The 23,029-nt window shown below is 57.9% G+C and overlaps 1 protein-coding gene across 1 annotated transcript in view; it reads left to right on the top strand.

Moving 5' to 3' along the window:
• Positions 1 to 23,029, top strand: part of COL23A1 (collagen type XXIII alpha 1 chain) — a 307,812-nt gene that overhangs the window by 268,232 nt on the left and 16,551 nt on the right. Inside the window, exons 6-12 of the mRNA XM_040622593.1 lie at positions 14,728 to 14,754; positions 16,026 to 16,052; positions 17,380 to 17,406; positions 21,204 to 21,320; positions 22,119 to 22,154; positions 22,479 to 22,505; positions 22,952 to 22,978. Coding sequence (XP_040478527.1) covers positions 14,728 to 14,754; positions 16,026 to 16,052; positions 17,380 to 17,406; positions 21,204 to 21,320; positions 22,119 to 22,154; positions 22,479 to 22,505; positions 22,952 to 22,978 — 288 coding nt within the window. The remainder of the gene's footprint in view (positions 1 to 14,727; positions 14,755 to 16,025; positions 16,053 to 17,379; positions 17,407 to 21,203; positions 21,321 to 22,118; positions 22,155 to 22,478; positions 22,506 to 22,951; positions 22,979 to 23,029) is intronic.

Genomic DNA, 23,029 nt, shown 5'->3' with positions numbered 1-23,029 from the left:
AACTGCCACCTGGTGGTAGAGTTTAGAATTGCAGGTATAGTTTAAAGAGGCAATCAGCATGTTTTTTAAGAGCTTCCAGATCCCAGTTGGTCCTGGGACACCATAGAATGGGCAGCCTAGAGGGAATTCTGAGCTCCGAATATTGTGAGTCAGAGGTGGGACCCACAGAGGAGCCATAAGCACTGCGCTCGTCTTGCATTTGGGGGGTAGTCATCAGCATTTATGTTGATAAAGTGATATTTGCCATCTCATACATAGGAGGCTTGGCTCTGTTGAACAGGTCTGGAAGGTGTCCTGCCCTGTGCCGGGTACGGCAGAGATGAATCACACCAGTCATAGTCTTTGGGGAACTGTGAGGGAGGGGGACCAACACAACCAATCTGCCATGGAACAGAGAGGAAGGAACAGTTAGGGGTCACTGTGACTTCCTGGAGATTTCTTATACAAACCCTTTCTTCACTCCAAACCGTGGCTTCTGTCTAAGATGAAAAGACTCGATCTTGCCTACACCTTGCCTTTTGCACGGAAAACGTCACTCTCATCATCTGCTAATTCCAACATAGAAATTCTTCCTCTTTGGTGTTTTGATTTTTTTGACTCTTAACGTGGAGCTGTAGTGACTTTCCGCGTTGTTTCATACCTTCAGAGCGCACTTTAAACATTTCTCAAAATACGTGTTTGTGGCATATCTCACAGGACTTCAGGTTTCCGTGTATCTGAAGGTACGAGGAGAGTGTCAGGTTGGAGATCAGAGGTGCATGGAGATGATGAAATTCAGTGAGGCCGGGGTGGGGACTGTGCCCACCGAGCCACTGGTCAATGAGTCTGTGCCAAATGCTTTCCTGGGTCTTTGGACCAGCACCGAACAAGAGAGACAAGGGGAGGGGTACGTCGGTTAAGAGTCTGCCTTGGGCTCAGGTCATGATCTTGGGGGTCCTGGGATCGAGCCCCGTGTTGGGCTGTCTGTTCAGTGTGGAGTCTGCTTCTCCTTCTTTCTCTGTGCTCTCTCTCTCTCTCTTGCTCTCTCTCAAACTTTAAAAAAGAGAGAGAGAGACAAGCTGAGCTTTTAATGGTGGAAACGATGCAGAGATCTTGTCGGGAAAGTGTTCCTGGAGGAAAAAAGCAAGTGCATGAGGTCATGAGTGGGGATGACCTTCGCGTGTCCAGTGTGGCTGGAGGCAGTGAACCAATGAGATGGGGGGGGGGGGGGAGGGGAAGCCCGAGAGATCTCCAGGGCTGCCTGGCGCAGAAGCTTGTAGGCTGTAGGCTAAGAGGCTGACTGAGGCTGGAGGCCAAGGAAACTTGGCTTTGTGTTTATAGAGACCACAAGCTGCCTTGCCAGGGGTTCAGAGATTCCCCCCCTCCTAAGGGAAGAAAGGACCGTCTCCTCCCCTCCCCCCTCCCCCCAAGCCCTTCCAACGTGCCCGGGAAGCAAGTGCACTTACTGAGCGCTGGCTCTCACCCTGGGAGGTCCATGGTCTCCTCCCTCCTTGACAGATGAAGAGGCTGAGCGCCCAGGCTAACAGCGCTTGGCGGAGACACAGGGCCCACCCGCACGACAGAGCCCAGATGAGCGGACAGGCTGGGGACTCCCTGGCACACCAGCTGCCCTATCAGCAAGCAGGCTGGGGCAGCAGGTGGGACCTCTTAGCACCCAGGGACACCGATATTTGGAGTCACTGTTCTGTCTCTCGTCCTCACCTCTTGCTTTTATCCGGGGCTGGAGCTCACCCCGCATGCCACCATTAGCAGCTTGTCCAGACCCTTTCCCGCTCTCCGGAAAAACCAAAACGGAAAGCCAAGTCTAACTTGAAGAAAGAAGTCCGTGTCTCCCTTCCACCTTCTTCGCTATTCCTCATTCATATGTTTGTATCGCGGCCACTATTAGAAATCAGGAAGAAAGGCTTCCCCCTTGTGATGAAATGTGCAATCCTGTTTCCGCGGCCAGCGTCCTGTCCCCATCACGGAGCAGCCGAATGGAGCAGGGCCCAGCCAGGGGACCTGCCTCGGCCATCACTTAGGCCTTGTGAGCCTGTGTGTCCGCACTAGCCAAGTGCGAAGCTTGGCCTGGTGACATCGGAAATCAGATCTGTGTGGCACTTCACAGTTTCAAAGCACATCCCCACCCTATGCATGCCTATTCGTGCCCATCTGACGTCTGGAAAAGCTAAGCTTCCAGTGGCCGCGTTGCGTTTCCGGATCTCAGAGTGGGCAAGGACGGGGGGCCTGGCTTCCCTCCGGAAAACCCCCCCAAAACCCAGACCACGAGAGCCTCCCAGACAGAGAATCTTCTGGTGCCACTGGCAGGGCTGTAATACATAGGGGCAGGGCTTTGGGCCCCATGGAGGAAGGAGTGGCTGACTCTCCCTGGGACCAGGGGAGGCCTCACAAGAGAGGGACATCTGAGGTGTGTCTTGAGGGAGGAACAGGGGTTCGGCAGGAGGACAAGCTGGGAAGACATTCCACGCTGCACACATGTAGGCACCGTTAATGCCACAGGGCGTGCAGTGGGATCCTCTGTCCCCCGAGGACAGTGGCTCTGCGGGTCAGCAGAGAAAGGAAGGAGTTAAAGCTGAGTGCAGGGCGCCCACCCACCCAGCAGCAGAGTTGGGAGGCCACAGAAACCCCGAGTGACGTGGACAGGTGTGAACACTGAAGAGACAGACCTCCCTGGCTACGGGGCAGAAACTGGAGGAAGGGGGTCCAGGTAGAGGCCGGGGCAATAATTCGCAGATGAAGCCCAACTCCAGACTGCCCCAGGGAGGATGCAGTGAAAGGGGACAGGTGTCAGAAATGAGATCTGGCAGGATTTGCAGGCCAGGTGACAGATGAGGGGCCGGAACCAGAGCTCCTTGAGCAGCCTGGGCTGAGCATCACCCCAGATCTATCAGGAGAAATGCATGGCGAGGGGGGAGGGGGGAGGGGGTCAGGAGCTGCACTGTGTCTCCAGAATCAGCAATGGGTGCAGCCCCAGCCTAGGGAAACCAGCACCCAGCTCCCAGGTCCCAGGGAAAGCCTAGCCTAGCTCTGAGCGGAACTGTGGTCGATGAGACAGGGTCTCAGCCTGGGACCAATTTTGAAACGCAAAACTCAGTTGGACCGTTTGGAATTAATCAAGTGAGCCAGAAAGGACCACAGAGCGCCACACATTCATATGCTTTCTTGCACTCTCGAAGTTCAAAAACAGCTTTGATTGTAAAAATGTAATTAGTTAAATGATTCGTCTGTAATATTCCAAATTCATCTGTTTTTAGATTTTGACAACCTATGTCTCATTTTCATCTGGCCCCCTGTGGTGCCGCTCCCCAGCCCCCCAGATTCCGGGTGGAGTGGGGATGGGATGAAAGGAGACTTCCCGAGCCCCCGATAATAGCCCCCAGATTGGAACCTCAGGGAGACACAGCTGGGCCTGAGGGAAAGGGCCACCTCGCTGGGATTTCCTCCCCAGGGTGCCGCACCAGCATGGGGTAGGCGCTCCTTGACTCGGGGTGCTGGCCTTGGGCCTATGCTGTGTCCCCAGAGTCCTTTCGATTGTCACATGTGGGGTTCCCAGGCACATTGCTTACCCTCCGTAGCTGTTTGCACCTTCCTGGCAGTAGCTGAGAGCCCCCAGCCCCAAATATCAGCCTTGTCCCCAGGTCGGGCTCTGGGAGAGCATGTCGCACAGGACAGCCCTGTGGGGGGCCGGTGAGGAGGTCCCTCCCGCCCTTTGCAGGTGTGCCTGCCGTGGCATCTTTGCTGAGTGCAACCCTCCAGGCCGATTGCTGCCTGAACCTCTTCCCGCTTCCCCAGGCAGCAAAGCCCTCCTCCCCGCATTGCCTGGAAGGGTTTCTTCACACACCTGCATCAGGTCACCGCGGCGACCTCAGGCCTTCCCAGGAAACAGACTTGAGAGAAAGCAGTTATTTGGGTACCAAGGTGGTCCGGCCAGCTCCTCCTGAAATCTTGCCCATGCGGTGGAAAGAGAATGGGCTTTGGGGCTCCATAGACCGCGTGGCCTCAGGCACACCCCTAACCTGTCTTTGGCCCCTGGGGTAACTGGTAGATGACCCCACGAGACCCTAGTGCTGGGCACATGAGCTGGGTTCAGTGAGTGACAGTTCCTGCCACCATGATGACCACTGACCTCAGCAAAAGGAGCCGTTGAGGCTGAAGGAGCCCCTTTGGGGCCAGTGTTCCCAGTGCCCAGCACCCTGGCTGTGACCCAGGGAGCAGGAGTCCTCAGGTGCCCCTGGCAACCGTCAGCAGGTCAAGAGCGCCCTCTGGTGACCCAGGGTTAGACACCGGAGCCAGTGGGAAACTGGACATTCATTCAGTGGCATCCACTTGGCTGCTGGTTCTTTTGACAACTATATACTGTATTCTATGTGTGAAGGACTTTGTTTGGCACTTGGGACAGAAGAGCGAGAAAAACAGCCAGGGGTCCCTACCCCCTCAGAGGTTGTGGCTGAGTGGGAGAGAGAATCCAACAGCGTTCATGGGAATTCCAGCCTCACTGTGCACCAAGGTCAGGGCTGCGACCGCCTGCAACCCCGGCCTGGCCTGGTGGGCGTCAGGGCAGCTACCCTGGGGGAGGGAGGTGTGAGCTGAGGGCAGAAGGCAAGGAGGTGCTGACACAGGGCGTTGCAGAGGACTATCCAGACAGAGGCCGCAGAGAACTGGCCAGGCTGGCTAGGAAAGGAGGGCAGGAGGGTGGGAGGGGGACGAGGCCAGTGGCTCTGACGTACCCAGCGCTGATTGGCTGCCTCCCCAGAGGCCGCAAGGTGGAGGGAATTTGCAACGGCGTCCAACCTGGGAAGGATGGACACAAAAAATTTGCAAACCCGTCAGGCTGCCCAGGAAGCAGTGAGTTCCCCATCAGTGGAGGTATGCAAGGGCTGCACACCCACTCACCAGGAAGGACATCTAAGGAGAGGTTGGCCCCAATGGGTCATCTTCCCACAAGTGAGTTGTTCCACCAATAGGGCCTCTTTGGGGGGCTACTCAAACCCAAACTTAATGGAACAGGATGGCTAGCACAAGCCTAGCTTGGGGAGCCTGGTGTGGGGGTACTTGCCAGGTGCTTGCCAAAGCCAGAGGAGGAGCATGAGTCAGGATTTAGGTACGAGATCCAGGCTTCCCCAAGGAAGGCTGGGCATGTGGGGGCTGGAGACAGGGAGGCTGGTGGAGGCTGGTGCGGGAGAGAGGCCAAGTCCTAGGCAGAGGCAGATGAGGGACTAGACGGGGGTCCGCAGTTTGGAGAGATGGTTCAGAGCTGGAAATGCAGGCTCACACGCTCCTTGACGCATTCCCCATGTGGGACAGCCAGGAGAGGAGTACGTGAGGCTGGCGGGGTGTGGAAGAGTGCAGCAAATGCCCCCCCATCAGCCGGGCTGAACTGGGGGGCACACGCCCCACCTCAAGGGGGCGCCACAGTGCAGCCCAGGCACCTTGATCATCATCACAGCTTCCAACGGTTCAAGAGAAGCTGGAAATCCAGATTTCACACAAAATCTTTGGATCCTTAAAGGTTCCAACCAATTCACTATCAGCAAGTGATAATTGTGTTGTCTGGAAACCAAGGAGGGCCGGCCCCACAGCCCACGGGGTGGCGATGGGAGAGGCCTGGGCGTGGCCGGGACCCCAGGGATCCCTGCGGAGCACCTGCAGCCTCAGAGTCTGCTGCCAGCTGTCCCTGTCCCTCTGTCCCCCGGTCTCCCGGTGGCACCTTCTGCCTCTCTTAGACTATCTGCGTTGTGGTTCACACCCCACTCAGACCATCACCGTCCGGTCAGCTAGCTCCCCAGCCCAGCCTGTCTGCCACCAAAATGGGTGCCCCAGCCTATCCGCTACTTCCAGTGCCTTCCACCAGACCAGCCCACGTGCCTGAGCTGGAGAAACCAGCCCAGAGGCCGGGCCCCTCAGGCGCACACGGCGCACCTCACTGACCCATCCTCCATGGTCCCACACCCAATGGGAGTCGGGCTCACGACTCGTTTCACCCCACCCAGGAACGATCTTTCCTGATACCTGACAGGGTAATCATGCAGCGGCAAATGTGTAATTTAAGCAGGTATTTGGGGATCGGTTCAAAGGCATAGCACCACCTCTTCCAGCCATGATGTATAATACGGACATACGTGTAATTGCTTCCAGCACGCACAGGATATACTGAGCATGCCCTCTCCCCAAAATAGAAGCCAGCTGGCTTCCTGGCCTCATAGAATCGTAGAGCTGAAAGGCACCCAGGAGATTTTCTAAGCCGAGGGTTACAAACCTAGATGAGTCTCCGGAGCTGGCAGGTCACCTGGACTGGGCAGCGGGCCACACGCGGGGCAGTAGGGGGCGGAACCTGTGGCCCTGGGGCGGAGCCTGCAGCTCTGGGGCGGAGCCACGCTAAAGGAGCTTTTTGCCACGCATGCAGATCTGCGGGGGGTGGGGGGGCATCATCTCCCAACCTTTCTAGAAAAGTACAAACTCCGGATATTTATGCACAACATCACAATTTTAAAAGGTTCCAACTGAGTTTATTTGGTTTAGGATTGGGTTTTTTAACTGTACAGACCAAACCAAACCTGGCTCCAGGCCAGACCTTCACCCTACAGACAAAGGAGGGTGGCAGCTTGAGAAGGCCCCTAACCTCGGCAGGTTCCTCGAACCCCGCCCAGCTAAAGTCTTCACGGCTGGCTGAGTTGGGGCATGATTAATTGGTGGCTCTACAGAGGACCCCAGATCCCAGGAGCGGTTTCTCCCGGGTCCCACCCACCAGGACACGAGCTACAGTGGGGCTAGACCTAAGAAGCAAGGGTTCTCTCTTTACCCCAGGGCGGAATTCGAGTCTGGGAGATCGCTAGAGCTGGGCAGTCTTGCTGTGGTCCATGTGTGTGAAGCCTGGTCTGAGAAATCAGAACCACATGGGGCTGACCTGCCCGGCGGGGCTGCCCACCCACTCTAATGAGGGAGCCTTCACACAGGAATGCAAACGTCCCAGCCTGGGACCCCAGGGCCCAACAGCCTTGTAATTTGATGAATTGTCAACATCTGGGCCATAATTACTGGTCCCTGGACTGATAATCCTGGTAAGCCCCCTCACATCCAGGGGCCCCGTCCTGGTGCAATTTGGAGGCTCCATTCCCCGATGGGAGCCGTCAGCATGAATTATAACCAGCAAGCGAGACAGTCACCCCGCTCCAGCCAGTCTCAGCATCCACTCCTGTCCGCATCTCCACACGGCCCGTGTCCTGATTTAGCTCAGAGCGGCAGATACTCTCACAGATTGGGGGGCCGGAGCCCCAGCTAATCAGGGAAGAACAGAGCCCACCCCCCGATGTGGGGTAAACAGTTGGCTCAGCCCTTTTGCTGCAGGGTCCCTCCGCACCCCCCACCCCAAGCTGATGCACTTTGAGCCTCCAGCGATGGAGCCAGTAGATTCCGCTTCCCAAACTTATTTCACGAAGAAACCTCCCCTCCTTTGCTGCTTCTGTTAACTTTTCCCAAAAGATGGCTCTGAGGAATGCTGCTTAGGAAATACTCGGTGGTGGGAGGGAGGGAGCAGACCCACAAAGGTGCACCGAGTCCAGCCACCTGCCATTCAGAAGACCACACGAGGTCGCTCCCCAGCACTGCCCACCCCCACCCCCCACCCCACCCCCAGGGCTAATGCAGACCCCACACCTATGTCAGCCTTCCTACAAGGTCGTGCCTCTGGTCGGTCTGGGAGAGGAGGAGGGAGAGGAGACAGACCTGGGTCTCCTGTTGGACTTGTCCTTGGAGAGGAGAAGGACATGTCCCCCATTTTGCAGATAAGAAAACTGAGGCTCTGGGTGGCTCAGGTCACTGAGCAAGGTGAGGAACCAAGCCAGCACAAAAGGGCTCTCTGCCCGCCTGGCCCGAGGCTCATGCGCAGCACATCCGGAAAACGTCCTGGAGCTCTGCTGATCTGCACGGGGTGGGGGGGGGGTTTAGGGGGGGAAGAGTGATTTAAAGCAGAACCGAGGCTTGTAAACAGCTGTGGGGTTTCATGGAGGGCAGAAGGTGTTGAAAACCTCTGGTGAATTCCTTGGCTTTGATCAGGCGGGAGAGGGAGCCAGCGGGAACGGGGTGCCTGTGGGCACAGTGCTATTGGCGTCTGACCCCCGGAGCGCCCCTTCCTGGGAAGCAGAGGCTCAGAGACAGGATTTGAACCCTGGCAAGGCCAGAGCTCTGCCTTCACCGGTGGGCTGCCCTGCATGCCTTCCTCCCCGCTCCTCTTCTGGGAGGTGCCCCCTGATCTGGGGCAAGCTGCCTGGACGAGACAAGACCCTGCCACCAAGAGCGTGCCCCACCCAGGCTGGGGCTCTGCTATTCCAGACTGTTCGGCTTCCCAGATGGCCCTGCTCTGCACAAGACTGGCTTGTTGTCGGCTAGGACACTCAGCCTGGACCCTGCCCCGCCTCAGTCCAGGCTGACCATGCCCTCCACCCCATGTTTGTCCTTGGCTGCCTTCAGACCACCCCCTGGCCCTTCCCTGGAGTGTTTCTGCTCTTCTCAGGGCACCCAGATCCAGGCTCGGGCTCCCCTCCAGCCCATGGAAACACCTGGTCCATAGATGGTCCACACAGCCTCCCGGGGAGGCTGGGAACGCTGCCGTCCTAAAGAGCCACAAGCAGAACCACGGTTCAGACAAGACAAGCTGCAGGAAGGAAACCTATTTCACAGCAAGTAACCCGGTGTTCCTCAAACTTACCTGACCAGTGAATCCATTCCCTGCAGGACAGTGTTCCCTGGGACACCAGTTTGGGCAAGATAGTATGCGGGGTAACTAGGAGCAGGGCCTGTCCTCTGGGAGTTCACAGCCCAGGGCCCAGCCTTCCCTGGGGCAAGAGGAATCAGCTCACTCCCCCGCCCCCCCCCCCAAGCAAGGCAGGCCCGTCTAGCTCCAAAGCCAGGCTGTTTCCTTCCTCCACCCCACTAAGTCCCCTCCTTAGTGACTCCCAGTGACCACTGGTCACCCCACAGCCTCTCTAGGGGTCAGCTGTTTCGCCAGAGAATTCAGGGGCCCGAGCACAGCTCTCTTGCCTAGCTGTTGTCAGAGATGAGCCCGGAGCCACTGTGAGTCAGCCCCATCCTGAGGCTGGGCTGGCACCCTTTGCTTTGCAAAGAGCACACGTGGGGTTTCTGTTTGCCCCAGGAATCTGCTAAGCATCAGATCCAACCACCCGCGGCTCCAATCTTGGTTCCTGGGGCTTGGGGGTGACCTCCCTTCAGCCTCCCGGCGGGTGTTTCCAAGAGCACTGCTCAGCTGCCTTTATCAGAAACTCCAAACTTCATTGAGTTTTCTGGAAAACTCCTGGGAACCTAGAGCTCTGGGATGCCAGATAGAGTCAGGGCCCTAGGGAAGAAATTTAGGTTTTTGCCCCTTTTAGGCTTTGTCACACTCCAGAAAGAGGCTTTAGGGACCACCAGGAATAATTCTGGGGTTGAAAGAGGGCAGAATCCCTCCTAGGAAACAGGAGGCCCAAGGTCACTCTCAAGAAGAGACAGCGAGGTCTGGCCGTTGGAACACTTGCAGAGACAGCTGGCAACGAGAGATTCCTCCTGTGGGGTCCAAGCCAAGGGAACGTCCCAGGTTCCCTTCTGCACCAGACACTTCTAGAAAAGCAGGGCACCTACAGCTCTGTGTGCTTTCTGTCCACCCAGCGGACATCCTGGAACAGGGCCTGGGGACCCAGTGATGGACCAGAGGCAGCCCCAACCCCTAGAAAGGACCGAACCAGGACACATGCTCCCGTGCCCAGCGTGGGGCAGGCAGGCTTTGGGCACCAGACCGGGAGGTCTGGACATTATCCTTCAGGAGTGAGGCCACCCCAGACGGGCTCAAGTAGGAGAGCAGATCTGCATTCTAGAAAGTTCTCCAGGGCATTGCACGGGAGAGACTACAGGTATTAGGGAAGGGCCGTGGGGATGATGCTCAGGTCTCAGTGTGTGTCGTAGGCCTTTCCTGGAATGCGGTGAGGAGGCCTATGACGTGCCTCGCAGGGCCGGGGGCCAGATTCCCCGGCACCATGAAGGCAGATGGACCCGCAGATGTCTGCTGTTCAGCCCACAGAGGGCTCTAAAAATAAGAACGGCAGGGCTCCACATATGTGCTTCTCCAGACACGGGCTGCCTCCTGGGGGGGGTCACGCAGACGCGGGTGCCCATGCCGCCCCCTGGGAGAGCAGCTGGGGAGGAGGGAAGGACGTTTGCTTTGTCCTGTCTCCTTCTGCACGGTTCGTATGTCACTCAGCGCATAGCATCGTCTCAGCAGTGCAGACACACACACACACACACACACACACACACACACACACACACACACAGAGGCCAGGGACGCGGGGAGGCCCGCATCTCCCCGTCACAGATGATGAGGCCCAGGCCACCAGCTGGCATGTGGGAACGCCTGGATTTGGTCCCAGGTGTGTGAATCCAGAGCCGGCCTCCCCTGACCGCCTGGCGTGTCTCCTGGAGCTCGGCCACAGGGCTCTCTTCCAGAAGGATGGGGACGCAGCTCTGTGGCAGACAGGCTCGGGGGCTGCTGCTTCTCCTTGGGGAGGCTCCCCGAAGGGCTGTTGGAGCTGGGCCTTGAAGAATGAGTGGGAGTTCTCCAGGTGGAGGCAGGACTGTGCGCGGTGGAGGGAAAGCAGAGCTTGGGGTCAGGAAACCGCATGAGGGCTGAAAGTCTGTGGGCCTCCAGAGGCACCCAATATACCCCTGAGACCTCTGGAGCAGCTCTTTGCAAATCCCAGGGGCTATCAGGAGGCTGTGGTGTGGCAGAGTTTAGGGGAAAACTGGGGCGAACCCAGGGCAGGAACAGCTAATGAGGATACTGAGGCTCAGAGAGGTTGACTGGCTCTCCCAGGGTCACACAGCAAGTGGGTCTATCTGACCCAGCACTCTCTCTGGTAGAGGGTTAGGGTGACAGAGGGTCCAGAGAGGGTCTGTTCAGAGGGGGAGACAGACATCCCAGGAATCCCAGAAGGAAGGCAAGGCCTGCGAGGCTCCAACCTAGGTCCCCTGCGATAGCCACCTGTCAACCATGCTGCCCTGTGCTGCAGGGGAGGGAGCACTGCATGGAGAAGAGGGCCTGTTGCAGCCCTTGGAGAGTCCCACCGCCTCAGCTTCGTCATCTGCAGGATGGGGCCATGGGTGGCAGTGAGGGCAGAGGCCAGGAAGGGTGTGGCAGGGTTCAGTGGAGTCCGTGTGGCTAAGCACTGAAGCGTTCATAGACTTGCCCCGGAGACTCTCTGCCTCTGTGGCCCCAAGGGGAGGGGTGCCCACTTCCCTCAGCCAGGCCTGCCCTGGGTCCCAGGCTCTGCCAGGGGCCCCGTGCTGCCGTGACTTGGCTGTGAGGCCCACTGTGTCCTCCCTCCCGGCACGTGAAGAGGAAGGAGATTAACTTAGCTCTAAGCAGGACCTTCCATCTCTTTTTCATCTCAGTCTGCATGATGGATTTGTTTAATCTCTGCAGACGGACAGAGGGGCGCTGTTTCCGGGGGCTCAGTTCAGCAGGCCCCGGGGTGAGGGGGACGTGCACCAGCCCTGGGCACAGAGCCCGTGACGGCAGCCACACTGGACAAGCTGGCCGGGGGGGGCCACGGGCAGGGGAGCCCCAGTGGGCAGTGGGATGGAGCAGGAAGCTTCTAGAGGGGCACGCAAGGGCAGGCAGATGGGGGAGCATGCCCAGGAATCTCGGTGCCCAGAGGACAGAGACATGAAACGCCTTTCTGGGTTCCAGCCCTGCCCTGTTACTGCCTGTGTGGCCTGGGGCGGCAATGCCTTTCCCTCCCTGGGCCTCAGTTTCCTCTTCTGTAAGATAGGGATGATAACACCTGCCTTGCAGTCTCCCTGTGCTGACTCAGACTATGGGGGCCACAAAGAGCCCCCAGGTGAGACCCAGGGTGGGACTGGGCCCCATGTGTGCTGGGCCTGGGTAAGGCCTAGCAGGGCCTGAGCTTGGGGAGTAGAGGAGGGCCCAATTTTAGCAGACTAAGGGGAGGAGGGCTCAGGCACATGGAACCAGGGGTCAGGACAGCCAGGAGCCACAGGACATGGGCCAGCGAGGGCAGTTCCTGGTGAAACTCAGCAACGGGGACTGGGCCTGGGGCTGGGGCTGAGGACCTGACCAGGAGCCCCCAGAGCCTAGACCCCCCAAGACTCTGGAATGACTCCACTCCCCATCTCCTGGGATTCCATCTGCCCCCAGGGCATTGCCCCAAAGTCCAGACCCTCAGCCGACCTCAAGACTGGTGGTCAGAGGCACTTAAGAGACAAATTTTGAGAACTGCCCTGGTTTCCTGCCTAGAGCGAGGCCCTGGTGTGAGCACCTTAAGGAGTAGCCCCTCTTAGAGCATCTGGGGACTTGGCTGTCCTGGTTCAGGGAGGTCTGGTGGCTGAACAAGGGAAACCGGCTGTTTGCTGCGGGCCCAGCGGGCAGGGCTGCCAGCTCCCGGGCCATGTGCAGACCCGAGGGAGGAGAGACTGACTTCCGGGAGCCAGAGAGTGTCTCCCAGGTGGAGGAGCCAGGGAAGGGCCCTGCAAGCAGAGGGAACGGCCCATGCGAAGGCATGAAGATGGGAAAGAAACTGAGAGCTTGGGAAGGCCAGGGACACAGGACAACTGCAGGCAGAGGCTGGCCCTGGCCAAGAGGACTCCAGCGCTGGGCCGGGAGTGCAGCCTCAGCTGTGACAGGGACAGACCCACGTGAGAGAGACCAGGATGGGAGGGAGGTCGATGCCCAGGCAGAGCTGCCCCTCTGCTCGCAGGCCCCCCGCCTCTGGGCTGCGCTCTCTGCCCACCGTGCCCTCCCTAAATTCCCAAATGTTACTTTCTCAGGGTAGCACTCCCTAATCCTTTCCAATACCTCCCAGAGCCTGGCAGGCTGATGCCTTGCTCAGAACTGGCGGAACCTTTTGTCTGTCCCGCCCTGAACTTTCTGCCTTACACCCTGTGTATCTGCACGCACTTCATCTTCCCCGCTGCCTTTCCTTGCTTTGACTCAACACACGTTGAGAGGCGCGTGCTCTGTACCAGGTTTCATCCGAGCACTGGCGACACGGGGATCAGACCCTTTCCCTGGATCCACTGGAAGACCTGTGTAGACCACACGGTAACAATGCACATTGTCATGTGCGACACCTAGAAAATGTGCTGGATGCAGGCATGGATGGCCTGACTCTGGGCAGTGGAGAAGCCCGGAGGGCTTCGTGGAAGAGGAGGTGACAGAGCTGAAGATAGCGCACAAGGGGGTGAAGGGTGTGCCAGGCAGGCAGACGGTGTGTACAAAGTCTCGGGAGAGTGGAGCTGCCTAGAACATTTGTGGCATCCGTGGGGACAAGGAGGCCATGGCAGGAAGGAGGACGGGTTGACAGATGGACCCAGTTTGCGGCATTGCCCTTGGATTCTTGTATACTCCCACCTGGTGGAGCTCAGCAGGGCTTTCTGAGTGGGCAGCGGCTGGACAGCCGAGGGGCTGCTGTGCTGCGGTCCCTGACCCTCTGCAGGCACCACGGAGCCCCCAGAGCCTCTGGGATGGCCCAGCCCTTGGGACCCAGCCTTGTGCAGTTTGGCTTCTCTTGGCCTTGACTTTGGCCTGCGAAGGCCAGAGCAGTGCAGGGAACTAAAGAGCCTTCAGGACTCTTCCAGTCCTCTCTTGGCCTGTTTGGGCTTCTCTAACAAAGCGCCACGGACCGGGTGGCTTAGAAACAACAGAAATCGACGTCTCGCAGTCCTGGAGGCTGGAGGTACGAGGTCAGGGGCCGGCGTGTCGGGGTTCTGATGGGGGCTCTCTTTTGGGCTGCAGGCGGCCGTCGCTTTCCGTGTCCTCACACGATGGACACAGAGGCAGGCAGCTCCCTAGAGCCTCTCTTCCAAACAGGCTGACATCCCACTCATGACCTAATCGCCTCCCAAAAGCCCCCCCACAGTGCCATCACACTGGGGGTTAGATTTCTTTTTTTTTTTTTTTCTAAAGATTTTATTTATTTGTCAGAGACAGAGCACGGGGGGGCGGGCAGAGGGAGAAGCAGGCTCCCGCTGATCAGAGAGCCCAACACAGGACTCGATCCCAGGACCCCGAGATCATGACCTGAGCCAAAGGCAGGCGCTTCCCCAACTGAGCCACCCAGGCGTCCTGGGGGTTAGGTTTCAACACATGCATTTGGGGGGGGGGCGCACATTCAGTCCCTGCCAACTTCCATGTGACAGAACTCAATTCGAACTGGCTTAAAGAAAATCCACGGACAAACGGAAATGTGCAGGGCTGGGTGCTTTCAGCTTCAGACCCTTCGCCCCATTTTTCTCTCTGTCTCTCAGCTCTCACTTCCTCTCTGTTGACTCTCCCTCAAGCCACGTGGTACCCCCAGGAGCTCCACCTTAGCCCTGTCAGGAGAAAAGAGCCCTCTTTCCCCTACGGGGCTGCCACTCAAAGTCCCAGACAGGACGCTCATCCCTGAACCAGTCACCCTGGTTGAGGGAATGTGACCACGCACCCAAGCCCCATATGAGCAGATGGGGGTGGTCCTGGAAAAGAAGAGGGCTCTCTTGTCAGAGGAGGGGATTCTGGGCAGCAAACACCCAGATGCCCCCACTCCAGGTCCGCGTGAAATGTACTCGAATCATGGGCTCATGTCAGGGTTTGGTCTCTGATACTCAGTAGTGCCTCTGGGTCATAAAACACACAGGAAATGCCTTTCTGGTGTGTAACCTCTGCTCTCTGTCTCTCATTTCCAGGGGCCACTGGGTCTGGATGGCAAGCCCGTAAGTGATGACAAGGCAATTCTAAGTGGTCCTGGGAGCGGGCCATTTGTGGGGCTGAAAGTGATGGTGGGGTGCCAGAGGGAAGGGGCCACTGGGAACCTGGCTCAGCATAGAGAGAAGTCATTTGGGCATCAGACTGAAGTTCAAATCCAGCTCTACTACCCGCTGACTACACAGCCTTGGGGAGGCCTCTTCACCTCCCAACCCTGAGGCTCTGTCACATGGGTCTGTTAACCCTCCCCACCTTAACCAGCCCTGCTTGCTGGGGATGTGGAGAAGTGTGGATAGCACTGTTCTTGACATCTAGTCAGCCTTCAAAACTTACAAGCCCCTCCTAGCAAACCGCAGGCACAGAGCATCCCCCCGTAGTCTCAAGACTTCAGGGGTAGGCATTGGGCTGATGAGTTCTCAACACCTGGGTCCATAGGCATCTTCAGCAGAATGAACAAGCTGTTCAGGGAGACAGCATAATTACATAAATAATTGGATGTGGATGGATAGGCAAGTCAGTGGATGGATGGATGGATGGATGTATGGACAGATGAATGGACTGATGGATGGAAAGATAGATGGATGGAAGGGAGCAAGGGAGGAAGGATGGATGGATGACTGGCTAGATGGATAGATGGATGAACAAATGGATTGATGAATAGTTGGATGGAAGGACAGACAGATGGATAGATAGATGAATGGTTGGGTGGTTGGATGGATGGATGGATGGAAGGAAGGAAGGAAGGAAGGAAGGAAGGAAGGAAGGAAGGAAGGACAGTAGGATGTATGAATGGATAGGTGGAAGGATGGATGGATGGATGGATGGACAAATGGATTGATGAATGGTTGGATGGAAGGACAGACAGATGAATGTGTTGATAAACAGATGGTTGGGTGGGTGGATGGAAGGAAGGAAAGATGTTTGGATGGAAAGATAGTCAAATGAGGTACTGAATCAGTAACTGTATGAACAGTTGGATGCGTGATGGTTGAGCAGACAAGGTAGTGAAGGAATGAATGAAGTAATAAGTGACTGAGGAGACGTCAGATGATGTGTGCCGTATTAGAGGATAGAGGAATGAAGTGACCATCTGGACGGACAAGTTGTTAAGTGAATGAACCAGCAAAACCATTATGGACTGAAGGGACAATGGGTAGTTAGGGGGCAGCGGCCGCCAGGCACAGCAGGGGCGGACCTGGGAGAGCTCTGCTCTCTGGGGGTGCATTGCCAGCCCAGTCCTCCTCTCTCATGCCTGTCTTTCTGCACCTTTTCTCTGCAGGGACTTCCAGGCCCCAAAGGGGAAAAGGTAAGTGGTGCTGGCAGCTGTCTAGATGGGATATGATGAAGAATGCCAGAAACCTGCCTCCAAACCCCAGCTCCAGAGTGTGGCCCTGGGCACGTCACATCCCCTCCTGGAGCCTCAGTTTCCCCATCTGGAAAGTGGGGCTTAGAGTGCCTCCCTCCTAATGGTTACATGGGTTATATTTAACAAATTCAAGTGCCCAGGGGGTGACACTGCCCCCCCCCAGGGGAATGACAAAACTCAAACCACAGTCTTCCCAGAATGAGGAGTTTCCAAAACAAGTAATCATGAAGGGGGTGGGGGGTGGCCAGGAGAGCCTTGGCGGGCGGGGGCGGCAGGGTGGGGGGAGAGTTGAACAGTCACTATAGATGGTTTTCCTTGTGAGGGGTGCGTGCCCCACCCCCCCAGGCAAACAGGTGGCAGAGAGCTGCCCCCATGATCTTTACAGCCCCTTGTGAGTTGAAAGGCTTCCCTGGCATTTGGCACGAAATGTCACTGGAGGGCTGGGACCTCCAAGTGCCGCGGAAGGGAAGGGGAGAGGGGGCTACCCATGTGTCGCACAGCAGGGTCTGAGCAGGGAGTGGCCAGAGCAGACGCAGGTGGGGCAGGACCCTTCTAGGGAAGGGCTGGGCCGACCCGGGCCACCACCACCCCAGCCCCCTGCTGCAGTGTGCCCACTGAGGTTAGTGAGGGCGGCCAGGGTCCCCGTCCACCCTCAGAGCTGTGCCGGGCCCAGGATCCCCGGCTCAGAGCGTCAGGTTTGCGGTAGGGCTCTACCGCCAACCTCATGGCTTTTGTTGGCTTAGCCGGCTCTGTGGGCCTCAGTTTCTCCATCCATCAGTTAAAGCAGCCTCACAGAGAGATGATTTCCTTCCCGCTGGCTCTGGCTAAACAAAGCAGAGGCTTTGAACCCAGAGAGAAATTGGCATCTTGGCATCTGTCACTTCGTAACATCCTGCCCCAAAACTTGGTGACTTCAATCAAGTAATTACCATCCTTCACTGTGTCGAGGGTCCGGGATTCCAAGAGGACACAGTGGGAGCAGCTCGTCTCTGCTCCGCCGTGTCTAGGGGCCGGCCGCAGACAACACAGTGCCTGGTTCCAAGCCCTGCCTGTGCCGGCTGTGTGACCTCGGGCAGGTTACTCAGCCTCTCTGTGCCTCGGTTTCCTCATTGGAAACGGAGATTAAAAATAGAGGCCTCGTGATATGTTTGTTAGACTTGGGTGAGACTATGGGTGTAAAGCACGGGGCACAGACTAAATGCTCAATACATCTGATAAAGTAATAATAATAGTAGCCGTGACCTGTCTTCTTGCTTCTTGTCCTTAGGGTGCCCCAGGAGACCTCGGCCCTCGGGTAAGAGCTGACGCAAGACCCCCTCACCCACCCCACACAGTTTGCACTGTCGTATAGTAAGGCGTATCTAGTGTTTCTTCTGGGTCCTTACACCCTACCGCATGGGCCCACGGTCTCTGCCCGCTGCCCGCCATCTGTCCTTCTCCATGGTTTCACTTAAGTGGCACCCAGTCACACTTGTCACCGTGGATGGCGGGCGGGGGGGACAGTAGGGCTAGCATTGGCCCCAGTTCCAAGACTAACCTTCCTGAGGATGGCTGGCACCCCACAAAGGGGGAAGGTTATGGAGTCAGCCGCTGAGCTCTGCCACTTATCAGCCAAGTAACCCGGAGCGACTCCCTTTCCCCTCTGAGACTCAGTTTCTCCAACTGTGGGGGGTGGGATTGACAGACCCTACCCTAAGCTGCTGTGGCAAAGATTCATTGCAGTCATAAAGGTGGGCACCCAGCACCCAGCATGGGGACAGTAGATCCCCCAGCCCTCAGTGCCCCCTGCGCCCAAGGGACCCAGAAGTGCCTCGTGCCAAACTTGGGGTCTCTTCAATGAAGCAGAATGGGGAGCCCGGGTGGGGTGGGTCCCATAAAGCCGATCGGGCAGAGGGTCACGTAAGGGGCCCTAAAGGCGCGCCCCCACCATTCCTACCACACCTGGGGTGGCAGCCTGACTGCACTAGAGGGGGTGCTCCCAGGGGATTTCAAGGAGGTTATGGGGTGGAAATTGTAGCCGGGGAGTGAGTCCCCCCGCCCCCCAGCCAGCATCTGCAAACACTAGAGGCAGGGATGGAGTGGGGGTGAGAGGTGGGCACTGAGGTTGGGGAATGGGAAGGGAAGGGGAAGCAGCTGCAGGGCCAAGTGTGGGCCGGGTCCCAGTCCCAGCTCCGCTTCCTCAGGGCTCCGACCCCAGTTTGGGCCGCCAGGCTGGGAGAGCCCCCATCACAGGTGGTCGTGAGCAGGAGCTGAGAGCCCCAGGACAGAGCTGTTCTGTGCTGGGCCTTTGGCTGGAGGGCAAGCGTGGGGCCACCAAAAGCTGAAGGCAAAGAAAGGGCACCATGATGAATTTGGTGGCCGCAGAGAAAAATCCTTTTGCTTGCTTTCGGGTGGGTGTACAAATGCTGATCTTCCGAAAAGGGGGTGCCCACTCAACAGATGAGAACCCTCCCCAGCCCGGAGGTCACAAGAGATCCTTCCTGACGCCCTCCCTCCACCCTTCATGGGTGTCCTTTTGTTGTCCCAAGGTTCCAGCCCTCTCTGAAGCAACCTCCACCCTTGAAATTTCCGTGGCTTAAAACACCAGCATGTCACTGTCCCTCACGACCCCGTGGGCAGGTGGGGGGATTGCTGTCATCGACGGCAGAGGCTGCTGGGCTGCAGCCCAAGATGATGGCACACCCCCCCCCATGGCCTCTGTCGATGCGGCTGTTGGCTGGGAGCTCGGCTGGGGAGGATCTCGGTGCACCAAGGCTTCTCCCAGCGTGGCGGTGGGCTTCCTAGACGGGCATCCCAGGACCAGCATTGCAGGAGGCCGGACGCGCACCTGCCAGGCCAGTTAAGAGCCTGGCAGGCCTTACTTCCACTGCATCCTGTCCGTCCCATCAGTCACGGGGCCCATCCAGAGTCAAGGTGGGGAAAGAGGAACAGGCCCCCTGGCTCTCGATGGGGCATGGAGGGATCCCATCGCAAGGGGCCTTGGGATGGGAACGAGCGTAATGGCCATCTTTGGAGAATGTAGTCTGCCTCTCCCAGTCGCTGGGCTGGGTTAAGTGGCTTTGTCCCCGAAACAGCCTTGTCCTTTCCTAAGTCACCCTTTCTGCCTTCCTGACCACACAACCTGTTTGCTGGCTAGATGGTTTTCCCACGGCTCAATCCAGGCTTTATAAGTAGAGACCATCACGGGTACAGTCGCCGCATCTTCAAGGTAGCCTGGCCCAGTGGCGTGTGCGGGCCTGCCAGTTTGCGTGCTCCCTTGACTCACCCCTGCATTGCCAGGGTTAGACCTCAGCCATCCAATCCCAGCATGCAGACTAGGCGGCTGGCCAGCCTCGTGTCCCAAGTGACTCAAGGCCAGAGCCTGCAAATTTCTGCTGGGACCTGCTCCAGGGTCGAAACCCATTTTCCTGCTCATTAAGTAGAGCCCAGGCCAGGGGTGCCCATCGTGGGGCCCCTGGGCTGTGGAGGGAACAGCGGGGGATGGGGTGTCTTCCAAATCTTCCTGACACAGCATCAAATGAAAGAGGAATTACCCACCACCGTCCCCACCCGTGTCTGGGTGGGCTAACCAAACTGTCGGACTGGAGTCATGGGCTCTGGGTCAGGATCCTGAGTGGTGGACACTGAGAGCTTCAGTTAATTTTTTAATTGGGGAAAACAGATGAACTGTGTCTGAGGTCCAGTTGGCCAGAGAGGCGAACCTTCACATCATGGGATCCAGGGATTAAAAATGCGTCCAAAAGACATCACTTGCCTCAGTGACCCGAGGAAGTGCCGCCTTTCCTAGCTCTGCAACCCTGGGGAAATGATTACCCTCTCTGTTCCCAACCGCTCTATCTGTAAAATGGGTTAATAGCAGTGCCATGGCCTGGTGGCCGCAAGGGTTGGGTGAGCCAGCTTCCGGGGAGCCCTCGCTCTCCTCAGCGCTGGGCACACAGCAGGGGGCTACTTCCAGAAGAGCCTTTTTCCTTTCCTGGCTACGGAAAGTTTGGGGGCTGCTGCCGCTATGACCCAGGCGTGGCCCATGACCATGTCTGGTGCTCGTGCGGGGCGGGAACCACGGGGGCAGCAGAAAGTGCTGGTGGCACCATGGTCCTCCCTCCTTGCAGCTGGGGGCCACAAGGTGAGGGCTCTGGCTGCCTGAGGTCTGACCCCATACTAACATCAGGTCCCTGAGTGGGGGACAGGATGCTGCATGACTGAGACTTTGTGGTCCTTCATGGCTCTCCTTTTTTTTTTTTTTTCAACGTTTTATCTTGAGATAACTGTAGGTTCACAATTAGTTGTAAGCGATGATACCCCGGGCACCTGTCCTCCACGTTGCCCGGATGGTGACATCTGGCCTCCCCAGAGTATAGTCTCACAACCAGGAAATTGACACAATCCGCCTGCCCTATTCGGAGGTCAGGCATTTCACTCATCCAGGTGTCAACAGTGTGGGGTATTTGCAGCCACAGAGGATGTCACCTTTTGAGACTGGCTTTTCTCACTCGGCGTCATTCCCTTGAGACGCCTCCGAGTTGTGGCAACATGTCTGTGCCTTATTCCCCGTGATATGGCTGTGGGCCCATCGCTTAACCATTCACCCGCTGAAGGCCATTTGGGTTGCTTCTAGTTTGGGGCCCTTACACCTAGAGCTGCTGGGAGTGAGTTTCCATCTCTCTGGGTAAGTGCCCAGACGCGCACCTCCAGCACCGAATAAAGTAGGAGCTGACCAACGAGGAAGGCTGTGTGCGGCCCCCTTTGCAGGAAGAAGGGAGCTGGCGGGGCCCACATGCTTTGCGGCCGCACCCAGCGTGTCCCATCTCTCAACGAAACACCAGAGCTGGGCTCCAGGCACTAAGAGCTGGGAAGATGGCATGTCCCATGGAGTGTAAAAGGTCCTGTTAGCCTTTTATGCCAAAGTACAGGGGCCTGTCCCCTCCTGTGGCCTCCAAGAAGCGGCGAGAAGCCCAGTAACCAAATGCTTTCCTCTGAGCCCCCCGAGTGCTGGGGAAGGGAAGGCATCGGGCTGTCCGTCTGCAGAGGCTTCTCTGAAGACTGGAGCCCCTTCCCTCCCCCTCACAGTAAGCCAGGCCCCATCTCTTCCAGGGAGACCAAGGGCGAGATGGAGCTGCGGGACCTCCGGGACCTCCTGGACCCCCTGGGGCCCGGGGTCCTCCTGGCGACACTGGGAAAGATGGCCCCAGGGGGGCACAAGGCCCAGCGGTAAGAGAGGGCCTGGAGGTGGAATACCTCTGGCCCCAGTCCAGACCCAGACTCATGCCTCACCCTAACCCCAGCCCCAACCCAGACACCCGCCCCACTCCAGCCTCACACCTAATGCCATTTAAGACCTTCACCCCAAACTCATTCCCAGATCCTGGTCCGCACCCTCATTTCTGGCTATTATCCAGCCCTACCTCTGACCCCTACACTCTGACCTGACTCCAAACCCAACTCGTACCCTACACCCTCACCCCAAATACAACCAGAGACCGTAAACCTGACCTTGGTTGCAATTTCAGTCCCAATCCTAACCCTGACCCTGAGATCCATATGGCGGCACTTCCTCCCCACATTTTACCACCACCACCCCGCCCCCCACTCTGGGTCTCTCCCCCTCCTTCCCTCCCTCCGTCCAGTACTAACTAGTTAGGCTCGGTTGTCCTCCTATAGTTCTGCCCAGACCCTGGAGGCCAGACTTCATGGTACTGCCCCTTCCCCTACAGCAGGGCCTCAGGCCTGTCCTTCCCCTCCCACCAAACTGCCACCAGGGTCCCCTCTCAGGGCAGCTAGCTACTTAGTTGGCTCACGCATTCCTATTCATGTTGGACACCTAACTCCCTGAGCCTCAATGTTCTCATCTGCAAAGTGGGAAGAAGGACCCCCACTCATGAAACCAGACACTGCTTGGAGCCCCACCCTAGAGCCCGGCAGGGGGAGTGGGCTCCGTTAACCGTGGGGTCCCTACATCTCTTCATCCCCCGCATCCCCTCAAGAGGCTCTCCTCTTCTTCCTCCTCAGGGTCCCAAAGGAGAGGCTGGACGAGACGGCGAGATGGTCAGTATCCAGGGCACTTCGGAGGCCTGGGGCCCCATTCATTCAGGGGCCCGGAAGCCCCTGTCCTGCTCACGGCCAGCAGTGGGGAACCGATGGGCCAGGCCCCCAGTCCTGCTTCCCCGGGAGGGCGCCCGCAGCCCACGGCACTGCTTGAGATCCGACACAAAGCAGCCCTGGACGGGGGCGTCAGGCCTAGAAGAGGCAGCACATCCCTGCCTCCTGCCATCTGGCGCTTGGTGTCGCCCTTTATGCAGTGAAGATGAGGGAGACACCCAGAAGCAGCCTCCAGTATCCCGTTTAATACTTTCTCGTCTCTTGTTGCAGGGCCTGAAGGGACCCCCAGGCCCCAAGGTGAGTGCTCTTCATTCCCTGTCCCCTCCCTGTCCCCTGCCCCGGGCCTGGGAAGGATGGGCCCCCCCCCAGGTCATCTGTTCCTTTCCTTCTTTGCCTGCTGGGGGGTGGGGGGGGCAGGGAAGCTGGGGTCTGCCCCGAAGGAGAAGGGCCTTCCTTGCTTTCTCCCTCATCTCAGAAACACCCCCTGAGGCTGGGGCGTCACCTCCCAACTTGCAAGAGCAGTGACTTGCCCAGGGTCATTCAGCATGGGGGGGCCCACTCAGGAGTGGAGTCCAGGACTGTCAGCCCCAGCCACCATCCATGTGTACCCCTCTGAGGGGCCGGGGTCTCCAGGCTGTACCCAGTCATCAGGGCCACTTCTAACAGAGGAGCAGGTGGCCTGGTGTCTGGGCTGTGCTCTGAGAGCTCTGACCTCTCTCTTGCACCCCCTGCCTCCCCCTCAGGGTGAGCCTGGCATTCCTGGAAAGAAGGTGAGGGGGGCCCCCAGGAGGGGCTTCCTGGTGGGGGTGGGGGTGTGGGAA

Source organism: Ursus maritimus, unplaced genomic scaffold (genome assembly GCF_017311325.1).
Source record: "Ursus maritimus isolate PB19 unplaced genomic scaffold, ASM1731132v1 scaffold_5, whole genome shotgun sequence".
Lineage (NCBI taxonomy): Eukaryota > Metazoa > Chordata > Mammalia > Carnivora > Ursidae > Ursus > Ursus maritimus.
Note: the sequence above shows the minus strand (reverse complement) of the source record. Positions and strands in the feature narration are given on the sequence as shown.